The 21,376-nt window shown below is 36.8% G+C and overlaps 1 protein-coding gene and 1 long non-coding RNA gene across 4 annotated transcripts in view; both read right to left on the minus strand.

Moving 5' to 3' along the window:
• Nucleotides 1–1,470: 1,470 nt before the first annotated feature.
• Nucleotides 1,471–21,376, minus strand: part of LOC100893055 (DNA polymerase delta catalytic subunit) — a 34,515-nt gene continuing 14,609 nt past the window's right edge. For 2 of the 3 annotated variants that reach the window (XM_030989250.1, XM_030989251.1), the window contains 10 exons: nt 11,551–11,664; nt 10,643–10,886; nt 10,082–10,219; nt 9,090–9,262; nt 8,270–8,422; nt 7,268–7,370; nt 5,946–6,078; nt 4,616–4,785; nt 3,854–3,951; nt 1,471–2,324 (listed from right to left, as the gene is read on the minus strand). In XM_030989250.1, coding sequence (XP_030845110.1) covers nt 2,228–2,324; nt 3,854–3,951; nt 4,616–4,785; nt 5,946–6,078; nt 7,268–7,370; nt 8,270–8,422; nt 9,090–9,262; nt 10,082–10,219; nt 10,643–10,886; nt 11,551–11,664 — 1,423 coding nt within the window. In that variant the 3' untranslated portion in view covers nt 1,471–2,227. Of the gene's footprint in view, nt 2,325–3,853; nt 3,952–4,615; nt 4,786–5,042; nt 5,150–5,945; nt 6,079–7,267; nt 7,371–8,269; nt 8,423–9,089; nt 9,263–10,081; nt 10,220–10,642; nt 10,887–11,550; nt 11,665–21,376 lie in introns of those variants that run through there. The other variant, XM_030989252.1, reaches the window with a different exon arrangement.
• Nucleotides 16,188–17,745, minus strand: LOC115925439. The gene is made up of 2 exons (XR_004064719.1): nt 16,557–17,745; nt 16,188–16,291 (listed from the first exon to the last, which is right to left on the minus strand). It is a non-coding gene; the product is annotated as an uncharacterized LOC115925439 (long non-coding RNA).

Consider the following 21,376-nt stretch of genomic DNA (forward strand, 5'->3'; position numbering starts at 1 on the left):
CTTAGGTACAGTAGAAAAGGAATTCCCCTTTCCCTTGTATCATCGATGCTTTATTGCGCACATGTAATGCAACTGTTCTAATCATTACCATGAGATGACAAACATTCATTCATACACAATTTGAAAGTTGATTTCCACAATTGTACTGTCACACATATCTGTAAGGCACGCTAGATAATGATAGATATTGAATATACCAGTAAAGAAAATATACATCTTCTAGTTTTGAATAGCTCATATTTTTCATATTACATATGAACAATGTCTCTATTGCTTCCAAAATTGCTTTGAAAATCACTGTACCAGCTTTTGCTGAGCTTCTGTGATAACCAAGAAGAGAACCACTTCCTGTTTACTCCACCTAAACCTGGGTGCAGAGAGGCAAATGTGGATTAATGTCGTGTCTGAATGACATTAGTGCAAAGAAATTAAAATTGTGAGAATATGACCTTTCCTATACATTCCATAATAGATTAATTCATGTAAGACTATGTCTGGTTAATGAAATAATATGAATAATTCATTAATTTTCAAGACACAAAATTGTCTGATTTAACAGAATTTCACAAAGCCAAAGCTGCCCATTACAAAGCAGACAAAGACTGCTTTTTCATATCATTTTTTGTTCCTTCTATGATCTGCACAATAGCACACAGAATTGTGTTGTTAGAATGTTAGCCACATGCATAACATACATTTATGTGCATATTTTTTATTAGTCACACACACATATCAAAGTAATTAAATATCATTTTGTGTAAGTAGCCCTGTAAACTACGAGAAAAAAGTTTCCAGTAATGATTAAAGATAACCTTGAGTTCTTGTAAAAAAAATATTTTAACAAAATTCTCACAGAATCAAACGAAACTTACACTGTATGTTCAAGATTACACATAAATGTCATTTGCTGAACAATTTTGGTAGAAAATGTATACTGGCTGAGTAATGAGCATAGAAAGATAAGGAAATTAAGGTGAGTAGCCCCAACATCATTTGTGTAGTCCCATATACATCTTTCTGTGTAAAGTGCCTGTTACTTTACCAAGACTTTATCTTAAACCCTTGGACTACTGAATTCTCTCAGACCTATAGAGAAGCCTGTCAGTTCCAGGAGCCAATTGGGTTAATATTTGGTTAAGAAAAACCTTCATGTTTGATCATAGAAAGCAACTTTGTATTCCCTGCTCTTTCAATGAGACGGTTGTACCGAACGTGTGCATGCTGAATGAACTAATGTACTATGACTAGATTGACACGTCAAGAGTTACCGGTACTTAAAGTGTATGACTTGGTAACATTGTCTCAGATTCTGAAACAAAATCCTGGATGTACCTCATGCTGCAATCATAAGAATAAACTTTTAGGTCAATCAGGAATCCAATTACTTTTACAAGCCGATCGCCCGTCTGATTATCAAGATATTTATGATTGGAAATCAAAATTTCATTTTTTGTTTTCCTAACGGTTTTTATTACACTACAGTCTATTGGGGAAAATGAGTATGGTTAAACCGGGTCACTCAAAAGATTTTTAATTTTTGAGGCACTTTTCTTAGGTCTTCAATATTATAACATATCACAGACACTGATAACATGTAGGGCCAAGCATCTCAGATTTAACATTGTTAAACAATGCCTTTAAACAAAATTGTCTTTCTTAAGGACGATACTGTATTGGAGGTTGTCGATCACCAGATGGAGAGGGATGTATACACAAGTTTGAATATACTTTAAGTCACAGTTTATTCCTGTGGATATTGACAAGATTTAGAACAACTTGATAGCCTCTCTTCAACACGATACCCTGGTTGTATTCTTATCAAGGTCAACTATGTCCAATTTGAGCAGCTTGAGTAAAGCACGGTATTGAGTGATCACGCTTCTGTGTCTCTATGAGGCTCGTCCAAGCTGTCCAAGGTCACTTTGAGAAATCAAAAGCGGTTGCATATAACACATAACACCATGAAGAAATATGAGAGGGATTTAAATACAATGTATCCTCGGAATCTGTACTCCCCCTGGAAATTGTCAAGATTTAGTACAAATTGTCTTCTTTGACATGATACCATGGTTGATGGTGGTCGTCGATCACCATTTTCAGGAGGATTTATACAAGAGATTGAATATACTTTATCATCACAAAGTACTACCCCTATGAAACCTGTCAAGATCTAGTACAACATAATTGTCTTCTTTGACACGATACTGTAGTCGATGGTGGTCGTTGATCACCAGCATGGGTTACCAAACCTCTTGATGAGACCGTCTTGATCAGCAAGGTCCTTCTGTACTTTCTTACGCATGTAGAAGATGGGACAGTCACGACTGTGAGAGGTAAAAGAACACAAAATCATTTCTCAATCATACTTAAAATGTAAATTATGTCATAAATCAGGCAATACAGGTCATACTCAAAGAATAATTAATAAATGGGATAACTGACAACGCTTCATCATCATCAATCATCATTTTGTCTACAGTTAACAACTAAATTATTCATAACCCTCGTAATTTTGATGTTTTTTCTTCTTCCGTATCTCAAGAATGAAAGGTGAACTTGCTGAATCAGATCCTTTGTTGAATACTTTAAGATGAAAGCTTTGATTTTGTCACATTCTCAAGAAACATAAATCGGTTCAAATAAATTTTCACATACATAAAAACTTACCAAATTTGGTAAGGGTATAAATAATTTAATAACTGTATAAACTTCAAATTATAAATACAATCATAGTCAGATTAGCATTTGTGCACATAAGTAAAAGGGCTTTAATGTTGGTTTTTACACATAGTATGTAAATAAAAATGTAAAAGTCCCAAACTGTTATGTTTAAAACATTAAATCATATTCCCTTGCAGTGTAAGAATACTCTTTGGAATATAGGAATTGGGTGCCACAGGTAAGGTCTTACTATGAACTATATAGGAAAATAAAACTTCTTACAATTCTTAAAGAGCAGGGGCGTACGCAGGATTTTTTCGAGGGGGGGGGGGGGGGTTTAAAATTTGAAAATCACGTTGAAAATTTTGCAACGACTCAGCCAGCCGCTGAATAAGCGAGTGGGGGGGGGGGGGGGGGGGTGTAAGAGCAAATTTTTTTTTGTCCAGAAAATTTGGCCGACCCTCCCCCCCCCCCCCCCCCCTGCATACGCACCTGGCTTGTCCACAGTCAAACATAAAATAATCCTGTTCATTTTTTAATCAAGAATTTTATTGACAGGAACAAGTGAGCATCATAACACTTATATCAATGAAATTCACATGACTTTAATGATGAAACATATATCTACACAACTTTGAAAATGCAATATAACTGAATTCTATTTGTGGGCAGGTCCAAGCTATTTGGATTGTGACGTACGGGACATTTAGAGACTTTAAACAAGAAATAACAACAGATGAAATTATTTATATGGCTACAGGGTCCCGTACGTCACGCAGCACATTAATTACATTTTAAATTAATTAAAAAATTGGTCAGAACTAAAACTTTCTACGAATGAACTAGCCCATAATAGCCACAGACTCATACCAAAAGATAGCCATATAAATAATTTCATCTGTTGTTATTTCTTGTTTAAAGTCTCTAAATGTCCCGTACGTCACAATCCAAATAGCTTGGACCTGCCCTTGTATGAAGTTTTGAATTCTTATTTATATCATGTTAAAGTACCGATAACCTCAATTTTGTAACCTTGATTTTTTTTTTAAACACGCTTTTGAATTAGAACTGAATAAAGAACATGAAATGAAAAAACAACAATTGTCCAAGAAAGATATAATTGTTGCCAATTTGATCTACAAATGTCAATGATACGTTAACAAAGATCACACAGAGAGATAATAGCCCTTACCTGGTACATAGGATGTCTTCATGGAGACTGCCCTGGCATCGTTGACACTGGGTCCAGAGACGTCCAAACTTCTCCTCTAAAGCGGCTAGCTGGCTGATCTATGAACAGGACAGTATAGAAAGATAGAATGAATCCGACTGAGGACGTGAACCATATAAAGCCTGTGTTCCCTGTGGCGATGTAGAGTTGCCAATTTGAGGGTCTACTCATAAAAAATGCACTCCCCCTGGTTTGGATGCTGCAGCAGTTTTGATGTGTAACTGCCTGGTTTCAACCTCAATTATTAAAATAATTGTAAAACTTTTGAGGGTAAGTCCACTCTGATATTATCTGGATTTTTAATTAAAGCAGAAATATGTGAAACTTGTGAAAGTTTGAGCAATATCTGATTAAAAATAGGCAAGTTATGAATTTTTGAAGTTGTCATCAGTGTTTTCACCCAAACTTTCAGATTATCTTTAATTGTACATCTTTCATTGAGGTCACTACCTTGGCACTGTTTTCTCTCATCTGAACAATGTTACCAAGTCCCTTTAAAGCCCCACTGTTCTACTTGTAGCTACTTGCTCCCTCTATATAGAAAACAATGCCTAATCAGGGACCATGCATTGGTCCCCCATGATCCTCTTTGTCTTATGTTAATTGAGAGTTGAGTTGATTAGATAGCCATCTGTCATTGACCACGCTGTGTGGTCTAATCCCTCCCGGCCAAACTAGAACAGCCAGCCTTTAAGATCACAGTGAACCTGCAAGAAATCTTACCTCTTTCTGGTAGATGGACGATTCGTTGGGTTTGCAGAACTTGCAGAGAGCGACCCCATCCTTGTCCATCCCCATCTTACATCCCAGGCACTTGCTCCTCACCTTTGCGAACGCCATGAGACCGCCGATCTTGGAGGTTACCTGTGTCTTAGCTCGGGTGTGGTCCCCCTCTGTAAAGATCGGGTGATAATGAAAGATTAAATAATGGTCCAGGATATAAATGGTGGATCTCCAAAATAATCATCATTATTTCAACGTCACTATTGCTATCATCATCATCATTATTATCATCATCATCATCATCATCATCCTCATCATCATCCTCATCATCATCCTCATCATCGTCATCACCATCACCACCTCTGTAAAGGTTGGATGATAATGAGAGAGAGAAGGTAATGCAAAGTTTTGGTATGGGGTCATGAATTTGGTTATAGTGAAAGCATATGCGATTTTACAATATTCAATTGGCGAACGCCATGAGACCACCAATCTTGGAGGTTACCTGTGTCTTAGCTCGGGTGTGGTCCCCCTCTGTATTAGAAGATTGGATAGATATGAGAGAGATTAAAGAGTGTAATGATCGTGGATATAAATGTTGGATCTCCATAACCATTACCGTTACTACATCGTCACCATTACTATCATCATCATCATTGTCACCGTCATCACCGTCATAATCAACATCATTATCGCCATCATCATTTTCATTACCAGCACCATCATCATCATAACCATTATAGAAAGGTTTTATTGAACAAATTCCATTGGCGCTGTCTTACAACTGAATTGCCATTGGAATATAATTGAAAAGTATGTGTATTTACAAGTTAAAAGTACAATAGTCTTAGAACTATGACATAATATATATTAAAAATATCATATTAAAACTCTATATCAAAATTAAATGAGTATGGAAATAAAGAGGGGATGAATGAGGAATAGGAGCAAGGAGCAAGAATCAACAAAAGGTGAGAAAAGAATTGCCACCATCATCACCATCATCATCAACATCACCACCACCACCATCATCATCATCATCACCACCACCATCATTATCATCATCACCGCCACCACCACCATCACCACCACCACCACCACCACCGCCACCGCCACCACCACCACCTACCCCACTACCACCATCACCACCACCAACACCACCACCATCATCATCACCACCACCATCATCACCACCACCAACACCACCACCACCACCACCACCATCATCATCACCACCACCACCATCATAACCACCACCACCACCACCACCACCACCACCACCACCACCACCGCCACCATCACCACCATCATCATCTATTGATGAACTCACTCAGTAACACTTGTTCTACTTTGTTTTCCCCTACGACAGGCTCGAAGATCCGAAGCAGAGGCCCTTTCAGCTGATTCTCCAGGTAGTACGTGGTGTCAATTGGAATGTTGTTCTCAAGTACATAGATGGGATCCTTAGATGGATGAAAAAAAACAATATGATTTTGAACTCTCTAGTTACAGAAACCCATAGAAGTTGATGATGATGCATTCCATGGTATTTCATCACAATATCAGATATATCTAGACTTAATGGCCTGAAATCACAAAGGAGGTTTAAATTTAACCATTTAACCCATAGTTTTAACCCTCATTTACCTAATTAGCGCAAAATAAGCATGAAACAGTCAGATGTCCAATATTAGACGCGCGCAAGGCAAGCTCATTCTGCGCTAAATTTTAAACCATGGGTTATATTTATGAGGGTTTAAACCATGGGTTAAGCTAAACCTCCTTTGTGAATTTGGGCCAGTGGTGCTGGTTTTAACTCATTTTATATTCATAAAATATATAAGAGCATGTAGCAGAGAGAGTCAAATATTCTGTCTGTCTAATTGCAGATGAAATGCTGCAATCTTAATTCTAATTTTCAATTGTAAAAATATGCCTTGAATTAATTTACTCTTCAAGGCAATACAACACAATATTACCTTTCCATAAATAATATGAAATGTCAAGAAAAGGGTAGAATTTAATTCCATTTCTGTAACATCATCAAAGATAGTCCCTGCCATCTTGCAAGTCTTCTCCCTGTTTGGCCTGCGCTATACCTTACTCTGGACAAACACCCCCTCCCCTGGACAACTCCACCTTTGGATGAATATCCCCTGGACAAAAGTCCCTTACAAGCTTAAATGTAGTAAGACCCTTTTGAAGACTTGTGAAAACTCCATTAAATTTGGCAAGTATTTAAAATAGATTCTTCAGACATCGTGTGTACAATTTTACAATTATAGGTTCTGAAACTTTTTTTATAAGAAAGGAAAATCCAGGCTGCTTTCATACAGCTGCAGAGAGAGTTATTCTTAAAACAACAAATATAATAGGCTAACTCATTTTGGATTATATACAAATATTTCTTGAGTTTAGCAGATAAATATCAATAAGAAAATTATTTAAAAAAATAAAAATAAAAGTAAGTTACAATTTTTTTTCTTTTGGTGGGAGGTTCATAATAATAGACCTTTTAGATATACCACTGGATTCACGAAACTTCAGATTCTTAGACATGCAACAGGGACAAACCATCTTTGAAGCATGTGGTTATACAGAAATCTATTTATCCTAGAAATTAATTTCCACTTTGTCTACGGTGACATGTACCTCTGACTTTTCATATGCTGCAGCTCCTTTTGCCTTTGCGATGATGACGTAAGGAACACGGTCTCCTAGGGTTGGGGCACTTCCTGGGTCCCTCTTCTTCATCCTGTTTAAAAGCAAGCACATTTCATACTGGTCAAATAAATGCATTCATAATTTGACCCTACCGCTGGATGTTCACAGTTTATTGGTTTCAAAGCTACAATGGACTATTGGACTTTCCAGTTCTTGACTCAGATGCCAACCTCTTAACCCCGACTGAGTATCTCCAAAAATCAGATTTTGGAGAGAAAAATCAGATTTTCACGAAAACTTGACACTACCACTGGCCTGTCGGCCCCAGGTAAAAAGTTAGCTCTTTCATAAAAATTTGAGAAAATTGTAAAGCAAAGTTTTTGTTGGGGCTGCAGGGTTTTACTTGTTCATGTTTCAATGCGATTCCGCTGTTTTTATGGGTTTAAAAAAAGTTTGAGTACTGCCGCTGCACCAATGTTCTATGGCAAGACATTGATTTACATTTGCCACACTCAACCCAGGTGATGTAAATGGGTACCTGGCTAGAAATAATTCCTTGGAATGCTAGAGCGCCCTCACCACCTTCATCACTACCATCGCCACAACCACCACCACCCACACCACCACCACCACCGCCATCATCACCACCATCCTTCTCCTCCTCCTGATCTCCATCATCATGGTCACCACAACCATCACCACCACCACCACCATCATCATCATCATCACCACCATCACCACCACCATCATCATCATCATCATCATCATAGTCACCACCACTACCACCAGCACCACCACCACCAGCACCACCTCCACCACCACCACCACCACCACCACCACCACCACCACCACTACCACCACCACCCCCATCATCACAACCACCACCACCATCATCACCACCACCACCACCACCCCCATCATCACCACCACCACCACCACCACCTCCATCACCACTCGCCACCACCATCACCATCATCATCACCAGCATACCTTGCGGCTAGTTCAACATGAGCCTGTCTTCCAGCGTACTCCTCCCCTGTCTTAGTCAGCTCCTTGGTGATCACAAGCTGTGAGATGTCGATGCGGTTACATAGGAGATCAGAGATCGTCTGCTTGGTGTGGTCCAACGCTCCCGTCGGATCTCTACGAGAAAAAGTTAAAATAATTGATAAATTAAAAGCTCTTTTAAAGGGATTGGGTAACTTTGCCTCAGATTATGAAAAAAATCCTGGATTTAGCTCATGCCGCAATCATAATTATAAACCTTTAGGTCATACATGAATCCCATCACTTTACAAGCCAATCGCCTGTCTGTTTATCAAGATATCTATGATTGAAATTATACATTTCTGAATTTGTTTTCCTAACGGTTTCTATAACACTACAGTTATTTGGGAAAAACAGTCACTCAAAGATTTTTCTTTTTAGAGGCCCTTTATGATCATTTTGAATCGCAATTTTTTTAGGGCTTCAATATTACACCATATCACAGACACTGATTACATGTAGGGCCATGCATCTCAGATTTAACATTGTTAAACGTGCCTTTAAACTTGCCATGTCTGCTTAGCACAGAAAGGTGTGGCTGTAACCAAATACTTATTTTAAAGGTAGTCTCAGACCTTTGAAAACTATTCCCTGTCTTTCTCTATATCCGTCTGTCTCTGTCTCTCCATCTCTGTCTCTCTCCGTCTCTTTCTCTCTCTCTTACTCTCTCTACGACTCTTTATAGCTGGAAGCATGTACAGTCCATAAACTTAATGGTCGGTGTATAATAAAACCAAAGAGGATTAAAACCACGACCTCTGACCTTTCAATGAGGATCTTCTGAAGGACGTTATTCAAGACGTTGGACACGAGAGGGCAGCTGTCTCTGCGGACCGTCTCGATTCCCTTGCAGTCCATCTTGTCGTAGGTGTCTGGTTTGGTGAAGTAGAGACCTGCATAGCGCTTCTTGTTAATCAGTAGGTACGGAAAGTAGACCTGAAGAACAATAATTAATAATGATGGTGATAACATTGTGGTTTTGAGGATACATCACCGACTACACATCACAAGGTACAGGGTTCATTCTTATTTAGGGGTGATAGTGAGCACTCCAAAAAAAACACGCCCCCCTTGAGTAAAAAAAAAAAGAGAGGAATCGGGGGGGGGGGGGGGAGGCATACAACAACATTTTGAGTAAGAAAATTGGGGAAAAATTGGGGAAAATCAAGAAAATAAAGGAAAAATCTGGAGAAAAAAAAGGGGACAATTTTTTTCTTCTCCAAAATCAGGAAACCCATTCAAATTGGGTAATTATCAAGTCTGCTTATTGTGCAATCTATCTATCCGAGGCACGCAAGGAAAAATATAGATGATGCAAGAGTTTGAATTACTGTCATACTCCCATGCATTGCTATATAAAAAAAAAATTACTTTAAAAATGTTTTCACTTGGATTTGAAACCTTCTAATGGTGTTGTAGCTCTCAACCTAAAAAGTCATCCGTTTCATAGAAAGAATTACCATGTGCTTTGTAGATTTCCAAAAATTGAGTTTCATTGAAGAAGTTATAATGAAGTACTGTATGCTATACCCAAGGTGAGCTACAAATAGAAGGGAAAAAGTATACCGGTAGTCAAACCTGTCTACAGTGACCACCTGTCTACAAAGACCACATTTGTTGTTTCCCTTGGGTGGTCGCTATAGACAGGTTTGCCTGTATTAACAGGTTCATACGATCATGTTAATGGACATAAAAAGAAAATAAAAGGAGTCAAATTATCTGAAGAAAATAATAACAGCGGCAGAGAATGTTTACCTTTTCAAACTCTAGTTTGATGGGCGGTGGGAACTCGTCTGAGATCCATGCGGCAGCCTCTTTACCTAGCTCCATACTCTCTGCTACGGTCTTGACACCAAACTTCACCATTACCGAGTCAGTGTCTCCATAGATAACCTGTCAAGTCAAATCATATATCATTGTTTATTGTCCATGTATATGGAGTAATCTCATTTACAACATAATTACAATAACAATTTTCCGCTTTTATATAGCGCTTAATACATCAATGATATCTCTAAATGCTTAACAGATATATTATTACCCCGGTCATCAGATTCAAGCTTGCTCGTAAACAATGTATGCACATTCTCCACACCCTGGGGAGCATTCCAGTCAGGTGTAATTGTACAGAAGCTCACAATGCTGAGCAAACTACATTAACTTTCGCATCCTACCAGGTATCAATCAGATATGATTATTTACGTCTGAGGACCGACCTTTAAACGTCACCATCCGAAAGACGCGAATCAGTTTCAAACCGAGGTTACCAGAGCTGACCAAGTGAAACTGCCGCTGGACCAACTCACATCTACCTACCTTTGAAGTAGTCTTGTACCCGTTCTCCACTGTGTATCTAGTCTCCACCAGCTGTCTCGTCTTATCGATCATCATCCTCCCGAAGGCCGTCGTGCTCTGCGAGATCTCCAGACATGGCAGCTTGCCGACCTGCGCTCCGGTGAAACCGTAGACGGAGTTGGCGCTGACCTTGAGCGCCAACTGACGGCCATCCAACACTCTCTTGCGCAGTGGGTCGGTTTCTTTCTTCAGATCAGCCTTGGCTCTGTAAATAAGAAACATATCAAGGCGATGTTTCATTAACTCTTTCTTAGATTAATATCTTGCCAAAGGACATTAGTGGCTTGGCGGTACTGGAACCACAGACCATGTAATTCACAGTCCAGTGACGTATCCACTCGACTACGACACCTCTACATAGATAGGCCAATAGACCAAAGGAAAAATTACATCACACCGAACTGCTACAATTTCAATTTGTCTTTTACTTTGCTGTCATTCAGTTTGATGTCATTCCATTTGATGTTATTCAGTTTGATGTCATTCAGTTTGATGTCATTCGGTTTGATGTCATTTAGTTTGGTGTCATTCAGTTTGGCGTCATTCAGTTTGATGTCATTCAGTTTGATGTCATTCAATTTGGTGTCATTCAGTTGGATGTCATTCAGTTTGATGTCATTCAGTTTGGTGTCATTCAGTTTGATATCATTCAGTTTGATGTCATTCAGTTTGGTGTCATTCAGCAGTTTGATGTCATTCAGGTTGGTGTCATTCAGTTTGATGTCATTCAGTTTGGTGTCATTCAGTTGTAATGGCGGTGGCAGCTCAGCTATTGGCAGCTCAGCTATTAGAAGCCAAGATAATATATTTGGAGCTCTGCATATTCTTTCCACATTGTGCTCTCCTCACAATAATGACATAATCCTTACCTTTTTCTAGCTGTCAGTAGGTCTTCAAGAATCTCTGGCAGGATGCCTCGCCTTATCGACTTCTTGACGAAGTAGTTCCCTGTTGGCGTCTTGATGTACTGATCAGGTGCAAGGCTGTAACAGAAAAAAAATAACATTACAAAATAAATCAAAAGAGTTTAATTCTTTGCATGCTTTGAGTGATAAATGGAACAAGCAATGGATTACCAAATTCAACAATGTGTACACACTCTAAACAATGTGATAATCTGGGGTTTCAGTCCATGGCAATAAATTCAAAAGTCAAGGGAAGCAAGGTAGCAATGAAAGAAAGAACCTTATGGATTATGTCCCCTTAAAAAAAATAAACCCTACTAATTAATCAATCAATAAACAAAACTAGAAACAAAACAACTAATAGCAGATCAATCACCTATTGCCCAAAAAATTATTCAACTGCCAATCAAGAAACCAGCCAAAACATACATATTCATCCATCCATAGAAAATGATTTTGTCATTTCATTGATGTATGAGAAATAAATGTTTGTCTTAAGACATTAATTTGATTAGGATATCAAATGTAAAAGAAATCCATCCTCCTCATATCAATCTATCAATCAATCAATCTGTTAATCAATCAATCAGTCCATCAATCAATCAATCAATATGTCAATCAATCAATCTGTCAATCAATCAATCTGTCAATCAATCAATCAGTCCATCAATCAATCAATAATATATATACTTATTTCTCTTTCAAAGATGGTGATAAGAGTGTTGTATAGAGAGCAATCAATCAATCCATTAGTCAATTAATCAATCCATTAATCATCCATCAATCCATTAATCAATCAATCAATCCATTAATCATCCATCAATCCATTAATCAATCCATTAATCAATCAATCAATCCATTAGTCAATTAATCAATCCATTAATCATCCATCAATCCATTAATCAATCAATCAATCCATTAATCAATTAATCAATCCATTAATCATCCATCAATCCATTAATCAATCCATTAATCAATCAATCAATCCATTAGTCAATTAATCAATCCATTAATCATCCATCAATCCATTAATCAATCCATTAATCATCCAATCAATCAATCCATTAGTCAATTAATCAATCCATTATTCAACCAATCAATCAATCCATTAATCAATTAATCAATCCATTAATCATCCATCAATCCATTAATCAATCAATCAATCCATTAGTCAATTAATCAATCCATTAATCATCCATCAATACATTAATCAATCCATTAATCATCCATCAATACATTAATCAATTAATCAATCCATTAATCATCCATCAATCCATTAATCAATCCATTAATCATTTAATCATTTCATTAACTCTTTGCCCGCCACGTACACAATCCCCCCTGTGCCACATTGTTTTTAGGGTGCCACCTTAGGAGGGGTTCTGCATGGACTATGCTTATTCAACTCGCAATAACTTTTGATTGGTGTACTGTAATGAAAAACTTTGTGTAGCAATATTGTATAGAAATCAATAGTCTTGCCAATGGTATCATTTTTGTAATGTATATTATCATAAATTTTGAGATTATCAACTATACATTTTGTATCCAAGTTTTCGTTTAGTATCTAATACTTTGTTATGGAGGTTTATGTCCTGAGTTAGTTCATTGAAAAGATGTATTCATGAGCTTTCACTACATACCAAATTCATGTGTTGAAGGTCACAATGAGCCTGGTAATTTAGGATTGAATAAAGAGTAAGCCGACAATGAACTAATCTCCTATTGAAATTGACCCTGGGTACTTTTGAATAGACTTCCTGTCTCTTGATTGTACTTTGATGACCTTTATTGTGTCTGTAGGTAAGATGGTGTAACATTCTACTTGCAAGGCTGTGCAAGCTATTAGAATTGAAAGAAATGAATAGAAGAACTTATTGATTTTCTACACTAATAAGGCAAGCCATGAACATAATGTATGCTTGAAACATGTACTAAGTTATGAATTATAGAAAGCTGATGTATAATAAATAAGAATAAAATATATTCGTCTACATATGTAGTCTCATATTGACATGTTCATTATAACAAGAGGTAGACAGAGAGAGGGAGAGAGAAAGAAAGAGAATAAGAACGAAGAGACAGGCAGATTGGGAAAGAAATAAGAAGAGACAGGGAGAGATAGAGAGAGAGAGAGAGAAAGAAAGAGATATAATAGTGGGGTAGCTTAGTGAAAAAATCGTGACACGGTGGACAAAAGCATGATTTTTTCACCAAATTATCTTCACGATGTACCTTCTTAAAAAAGGCTATGCTCCAAGAAAATTGATGCTGGAAAGGTGGTGAAAATGACGTCATTATGACATCATCATTTATTCATTACATAATCACAGGAAAACCCCAAAAATAAAGCAACCGTGGTCCTACTTCTATAGTTTTGAAGCAAAAAAGAAATGAAACTTGGTGTATGTGATGACATTGAGGGGTAGATGTGCGAGACATGTTTTTTTGTGTTTGTCGGACAAAGCGTTGCCATGGTAACCACAATTTTACCAAACCTTATAGTGCAAATTACTTCCACAGAATTTAAGCAATTAATGTCAAATTTGGTATCTATAACGATCTATGAGTGTGGTTATAAAAAACACCCTTTGTGACTGTGCGCCACCTAGCGTTGCCATGGTAACCAGATATTTTTGCAAAACTCTTGCTGAGCGAACTACTTCCACAATATTGAAGCAATTGAAATCACATTTAGTGTTCATGACGGCACTGGGGTATAGATGTGCAAGACATACTCTTTTTGTTTTTCGGACAAAGCATTTCCATGGAAACTGTACTCGGATAAAGCGTTGTCCTGGTAAACACATATTTTTGCATTAACATGAAGCATTTAAGCTATTATGATCAAATTTGGTGTGTACGATGATCTATATGTGTAGTTGTGCAAAATGCCCTTTGCGTTTGCACCGGACAAAGCATTGTCATGGTAACCACAAACTTTTTGTAAAAATCTTGTTGAGCGAATTACTTAACTCAAAAAGAACTATGGTTTTTTTTACACACACACACACACACAACACATATACACAAATAATTTTTAACCCAAGTTACATTCTTTATGATCACATGAGTTGGATATACTGGATTAGGGGTATTAATCACCTTCAGTGATATTTCTAGTTTGCTCTGTTTTTAAATCTTCTTGGCATCAGAACTGATGGGTCATTACTATTATGGTACCACTTGGACTACATGTTATATATGGTCATTTTCACGGTAAAGGGTGTAACTTTTCTCAAACAGGGTCAAAATTTCAAAATATGTTTTCATAATCATTTTTACTAAATTATGGATTTTTTTTGGTTCTGGAGCTTAAACTACATGAGAAACCTGGACAAATAATGAAAAACTGTGACAAATATGATAAATTTGAACAAAAACAACATTTTAATTCTATCAACTTAAATGACAACATTTGTTCTCCAAACATAATTCAATTGCGATTTTTCATTTGCTATTCTAATGTACTTGAAGGCTTATAAAGCTTTTTTGGTCAAACTTATTTGGTCTTTAAAAAAATTCAATGCGTTTGTCAAATTCAAGACAAAATATGAATTTGACATTTAATTTGTCAAATTTACCTATCTTCCAAGAGGGGGAGCAAAATAAAAATTATTCTACAAATACCATTCAGTGAGGGCTAACTACAATGCAAATTCCAAAGAAATCGCATTTCAAATGAGGAAGTTGAAAATTTCATATGTGTGTGTTTCGGAGGCTTCAGGTTAACAATCTTGCCTGTTTTGGAGGCTTCAATTATGTTAACATAAAATTTTGTCCATTACTTAGGTAACATATTAAGAAAAATTCAACTTAAACTGTTAATGATATGTTAAATTACTAATATAACACCTAAAACATTTGTTTACAGAGTAAAAATACTTGTTAATATACAGTACGGTACATGTATGTTACAAATTATCTTTACTTAATACAATGAGCTTTTTGTTCAGTACGCAAACATTGCAAAGTCACTTAATAGAATCCATGAGGATTTCAAATCTGTGCTGATCTGGGCTGAAATATATTGTCCAGTATGTAATTTCAAGGGAAACCACTTTTCTCATATCAAAGTTGAAACATTCAGGGAACATTTACATGTATAGGATTAGTTCAAAGTAGTGTTTCGGAGACTTCACACATGTTAACACACTATATTGTCAACTACAAAGGCAATATACAAGGCAAAATTTAAACTTACTTTTGAAGTTTTGATAAAATGTTGAACTGAAAGTAAAGTACTTAAAATAATTGTTCACATAGAAACCATTTATGTTAATTCATAGCAATGTATCATTACCCTTCACTTGCGTCTTTGTCATCATTTATTCTTAGTGCAAAGAATTACATTTCTGCACAGTGGCTTCCACGAACTTGTTTGGTTTGTGTTATAACATTTACCCAGACATTCATATATTTGAAACCAATAGCATGGTAAGCATTTACAGGTTTTTGTCCTAGAACACAATTGTGTTCAACTTCTTATTTCAAAGAAATTTATCTGCCAACATGTCCAGTTCTCATTCTTAAAAATTATAAGCTAGGTAAGCTATGTCGGCTGGGGTCATGGTTAGTAGAGTCATCTTCTGTATTACATCTTTTTAGGCTGATGGGCTTCACAGTCCTCTGTAAATTCATACAGACCATTGCTGTTCCGGCGCATGAATTTGACTTTGACATTATCATCAATCACAGCTTTTACCTAGTAGCAAAATAAGAATATAGCAAATACAAACTTTCATTAAAACACAGAAAAAAAATAGCTTTCAGAATCCATTTCACTTCCTTGAAATATCTCACAGTCCGTTATTTTATTTTATTCACCCTGTTAACTTTGTTTAGTACCACAACACCTGCTCATATACATTTTAGAAAAATCTTTTTGTCTAAGTATTTCTCAAATAAAGAAAGTTGATCCTGTTAAATATTTTCTTAATAATCCGAGATCTAACATGGGTAATACTTACAAGAGCCATGAAAACCACCCCATTTGTAGTCCTGCTGCTAGATGAAGGTGCATCAAAATATATGGCCACATAATCGCTCACATTGATCCTGTAATTGGAGAAGAAAATAGGAAATTAGCGGTTTGTACTGGACAGAACAATGTTAATACATATATCTGAGCTTGGACACTAAAAACAATCATTTTTTTAAATTATTTTAGAAGTACATCTTGAATGCATATTTGCATGTGCATTACATAATATGTTATTATTTATCCATGTGTTGTTTAAGAAATAGTTCAGTAGTCTATATGGGCACCATCACTAAGGATGCTTTTATTGTACATTACACAAATCTTTAAGTACTAATTAATGACAGACTTGTTTTAATCTGTTCAAAATTGTAATATGTACAAGGATTCCATTCATTTTTACTGGTTTACCACTGTGCATAGCCATAGACCTGTACATGTATATGTACACCCATGTATATCAGGAGTCTAATTTAAACATCAGTACTGAGGCAAACCTTATGGGGTCAGGTGACATCCAAATATAAGTTGGTTTATGTTTATGTGCAGGGCTGCATACAACTCATAATTTGTTATAAATATATTTCATAGATTTTTAAATATTTTACAATAATTTGCTCAGACCTGCTAAGCTCCACCCTAAATAAATGCTCCAGATTTCATTCTTCTATCTGTTAATCATTAGTGAGCTAACAAGAGAAATTGTTATGTAACTTTCTCCAACTCAGCACATGCACACAAATACCTCCATGTTACTTTTCTTTTCCTGGTAATGCTACACCACTTCTGACATAGCAACTCATATGTTGGTATTTTATGGTATATTGTAAACAGGTGATCAGCTCTGGTTTAGCAATTATACATACAGATGTACATGTACCACTGTCTCTTGTTAGCTCACTAATGATTTACAGATGATGTCACAAGATGAATGAGATTTGGAGCATTTTTCTAGGCTGCACATCAACAGGAATCAAACTATATTTGGATGTCACCCGATCTTTAAAACCACAAACATTGATTATGATAAAGGTACATGTACAATGTACAATACAGATCGTAACTAGGCGTCACTATATTTTTAGTGACAAATCTAAACTTTAAAAACTTTCACACACCAGTTCCATTACAATAACCCATTAAAAAAAGTACAAGTTAAGTAATTTAAGGACAAAATATACAGTTCTTACCTCTATATTCTTGTGGATAACGGTAAGGAAATGAGAGAACTGTCTGCAGTGTTCATGCCTGTCTGGAAGAGATGCTATCTAGTATCAGATGTTGCTAGCACATGTTGCTGTAACCTTGTCAATATCTTAATGGTCTATTGTCGTGGACAAGATCCGCAGTTCGAGTCCTGCTGCGGCACTAATATCCTTTGGCAAGACATTTATCTACATTTGCCACACTCGACCCAGGTGAGGTAAAACTGGGTACCTGGCAGGAATTAATTCCTTGAAATGCTTAAGCGCTGTAATGGAAGCCATGCTAAAGCCGGGGTTATAATTTCCAAATTTGGAAGCGCAAAGAGACGTTCAATATGTGCTACACAAGAACCGAATGTTATTATTATTATTCCATTGTCTTAAAGGTACTATGTCCCTTTTGCAGCCAACCTCAAATTCTGTGGAACTTTGCATGAATTATGAATATGTCATGTATGTCCTATCTGTGAAATTTAAACGTTAGCAGTGTCCTCATATTCAAATTATGCAAGGAAACCCGTTCACTTGCTAGACTTCACTGTCAGACACTATTGAGTGACTGACTGGCTTTTTTTCTTCTTTGGTAATAACATACATGAAAAGAGTTGTAAAGGGTACATGAGCATTTGTCTACATCAATAACCCACTTCTTGTGATGGCCAAGATTAAACTGATTGAATCTTTGCGCAGCATAAAACGTATGACCATTCGGTACAATTGTCTGAAAATCAAGACTATTACTTTTGGGCTCTATAGCCCTAAAGTCGATTTGACAACTAATAGTCATTATTTTCTCACTTGAAGACATTTTCAAGCCCCACCTTTTTTAGGGAAGTTCTAAATAAGTATTATCTTTCAAATGATTTTGTCATGTCATGTCATGATTTTGTTCGTGATGTATCATTCTATAATGGATCTTTAATAGAGCTTAAATGAAAATATTGTAAGCAACTAAGTATGAATTACTATATCAGGAAAAAGCTTCCCACCAAACAAATGACATTTGAATAAATGAAAACCGCTTGTGTTCTCCCTAGAATGGTGTGACGTGTTTTGTTGAAAGACAGAGCAATTTCATGCTGAAGGCAAGCAAAAGCTAAGTTTGAGGACAAGCAAGGTTATTCATACAGATTTTAGGCAATTGCTTTTATGCTTGATCTTATGCTTGAAGTTGAACCAATGCTTACAAGCAGTTGCTACCTTTTATGTATACGGCCCAATGTACAGTATAAACTTCTTAGAATCAATAAAACATGAACCCGTAACTATACCAGTGTAGATAAATATGCTTGGTCCCCATTTACAGAGACATTCAGAGAGGCATCGGTCCAATTCTGATGTAAAGGCATAAACTTAAAAACCGCATTGCAGTAATGAATTTTCACCCAACTTTAAATTACCCAGGTCTGGCCTATGTGTAAAGTTATGCGGGCTTAAAGTTGATTGGTACACACTTCATCAAATTAGCTCTGATATATGACCATAACACACCCTAATACACCTATAATAATGCACACAAACACTCACTCGAATTAGATTTTGACCAACCTATGCCCCGTTCAAAGTTGTTAAGGTGTGTCTGGTGGTATAGACTAGCAGAGTATGGCACAATTCTACTTATCTTCCCCTTTGTTTTCAAAGTACAATTCATCTTGGAAGAGAAATGAATAGCACCAATTTCATGAAAGGTGATGCAAAGAAAAGAAAAATTATTTCTGACTAGTACTAAAAATCAGTTTTGTTCATCGTCTCTTGAAATTTTATTTTACTTCCTTTCCAACCCTTCATATATTTCATAACACAAATTTGCATGGGTGGGACTGACTCTTGGTTTGTTCTTAGCAAGTGTACATATCATCATTGAAATTACAATATGCCTAAATAGTTAAGAAGATGTTTATTACAGTAAAAACTGATTTACTTACGTTTGTAATGAGGGAAATGTCTGAAATAAATCAACTGGATCCGGAGAAGGATGAAAATAGCTTTCTCTGCAATCCCATTGCTTTCTAATTCTCTGAAACTACAGCTTGCAGTACAAACTCTTGACCAATCAGAAGCCAGCATTCATGGGAGTCAGGGGAATTCCCTGTTATGCTAGTCTATGAATGCAGACACATTGTCACACAGGTGGGACTTTTGAAATTATGTAAATTAAGGCTACTTACTCATGATTCGTGTCAGCAGATTTTTTGGAGCATAGCCTAATTTTGATCCTCATACATATACAAATGTCTGGTGAAAAAATTATGCTTTTGTCCGGCCTGTCATGATCAAAGGTATATTTGTCACTAAGCTACCCCACTATAAGCAGATACAGAAAATGAGAGTGAGAAGATAGAGATAGAGGGGGAGGGGAAGAAGAAAGAGACAGGCAGATAGGGATATAAATAAGAAGAGACACGGAGAGAGAAAGACAGATAGGCAGACAGAGAAAGACAGAGGCAGGTTGAGATAATGAGAGTGAGAACAAGATAGAGAGGCAGAGAGAGGGGAGGAAGAAAGAGACAGGCAGATAGGGAGAGAAATAACAAGAGACAGGGAGAGATAGAGAGAGAGAGAGAGAGAAAGAAAGAGATAAGCAGATACAGAAAGTGAGAGTGAGAAGATAGAGATAGAGGGGGAGGGGAAGAAGAAAGAGATAGGCAGATAGGGATATAAATAAGAAGAGACACGGAGAGAGAAAGACAGATAGGCAGACAGAGAAAGAAAGGCAGAAAGAGAAAGTGAGGATGAGAAGATACAGAGGGGCAGAGAGAAATAAGAAACAAGGAGAGTCTTATCCACTCCTCAGGCTCATCCTCTGCTGAAACCATCGACACATCATCCCTAATTTCCTCTTCAAACTCGCTGTCTGAATCGTGATTGATGTCCACGCCATTATCATGTTCTGTGGGATTACGCAAAAGTGTACGTGTGGGACCAGGCTCATCTTCCTCGTCAGAGTCAGTCTCGCTCTCCTCTGAATCAGAGTCGGCTGTTGGAACAGGGTCCATCACAAGTTCTCGTACCTGATCAGCAGTGAAGAAGTCCCGTCTCCTCCTAATAGGGGCCATCCTAGCTCATCAGAATATTTGCAAAAGCAGTTTCAAAAACTCAATTTTTCTCGGAAAATGTCAATGTAAACAATGTCTGCGAAAGCGGTGCAATGAAGTGTGATGTGTATACAATGCGAAGCACGCGTTACTATTGTGTGTGTGTGAGTACAATAGAATTAAATGCGTTCCGTGTGTATTGTGAATGAAATGTGACTTGAGTCGAAGTTGGCAGCCCGCTCTATGTTCCGCTAGCCGAACGTGGCGGGCAAAGAGTTAATCATCCATCAATCCATTAATCAATCAATCAATCAATCAATCAATCAATCCATTAATCATCCATCAATCCATTAATCATCCATCAATCCATTAATCAATCCATTAATCAATTAATCAATCCATTAATCATCCATCAATCCATTAATCATCCATCAATCCATTAATCAATCCATTAATCAATTAATCAATCCATTAATCATCCATCAATCCATTAATCATCCATCAATCCATTAATCAATCCATTAATCATCCAATCAATCAATCCATTAGTCAATTAATCAATCCATTAA

This window comes from Strongylocentrotus purpuratus, unplaced genomic scaffold, assembly GCF_000002235.5.
Source record: "Strongylocentrotus purpuratus isolate Spur 01 unplaced genomic scaffold, Spur_5.0 spur5_scaffold_18, whole genome shotgun sequence".
Taxonomy (NCBI): domain Eukaryota; kingdom Metazoa; phylum Echinodermata; class Echinoidea; order Camarodonta; family Strongylocentrotidae; genus Strongylocentrotus; species Strongylocentrotus purpuratus.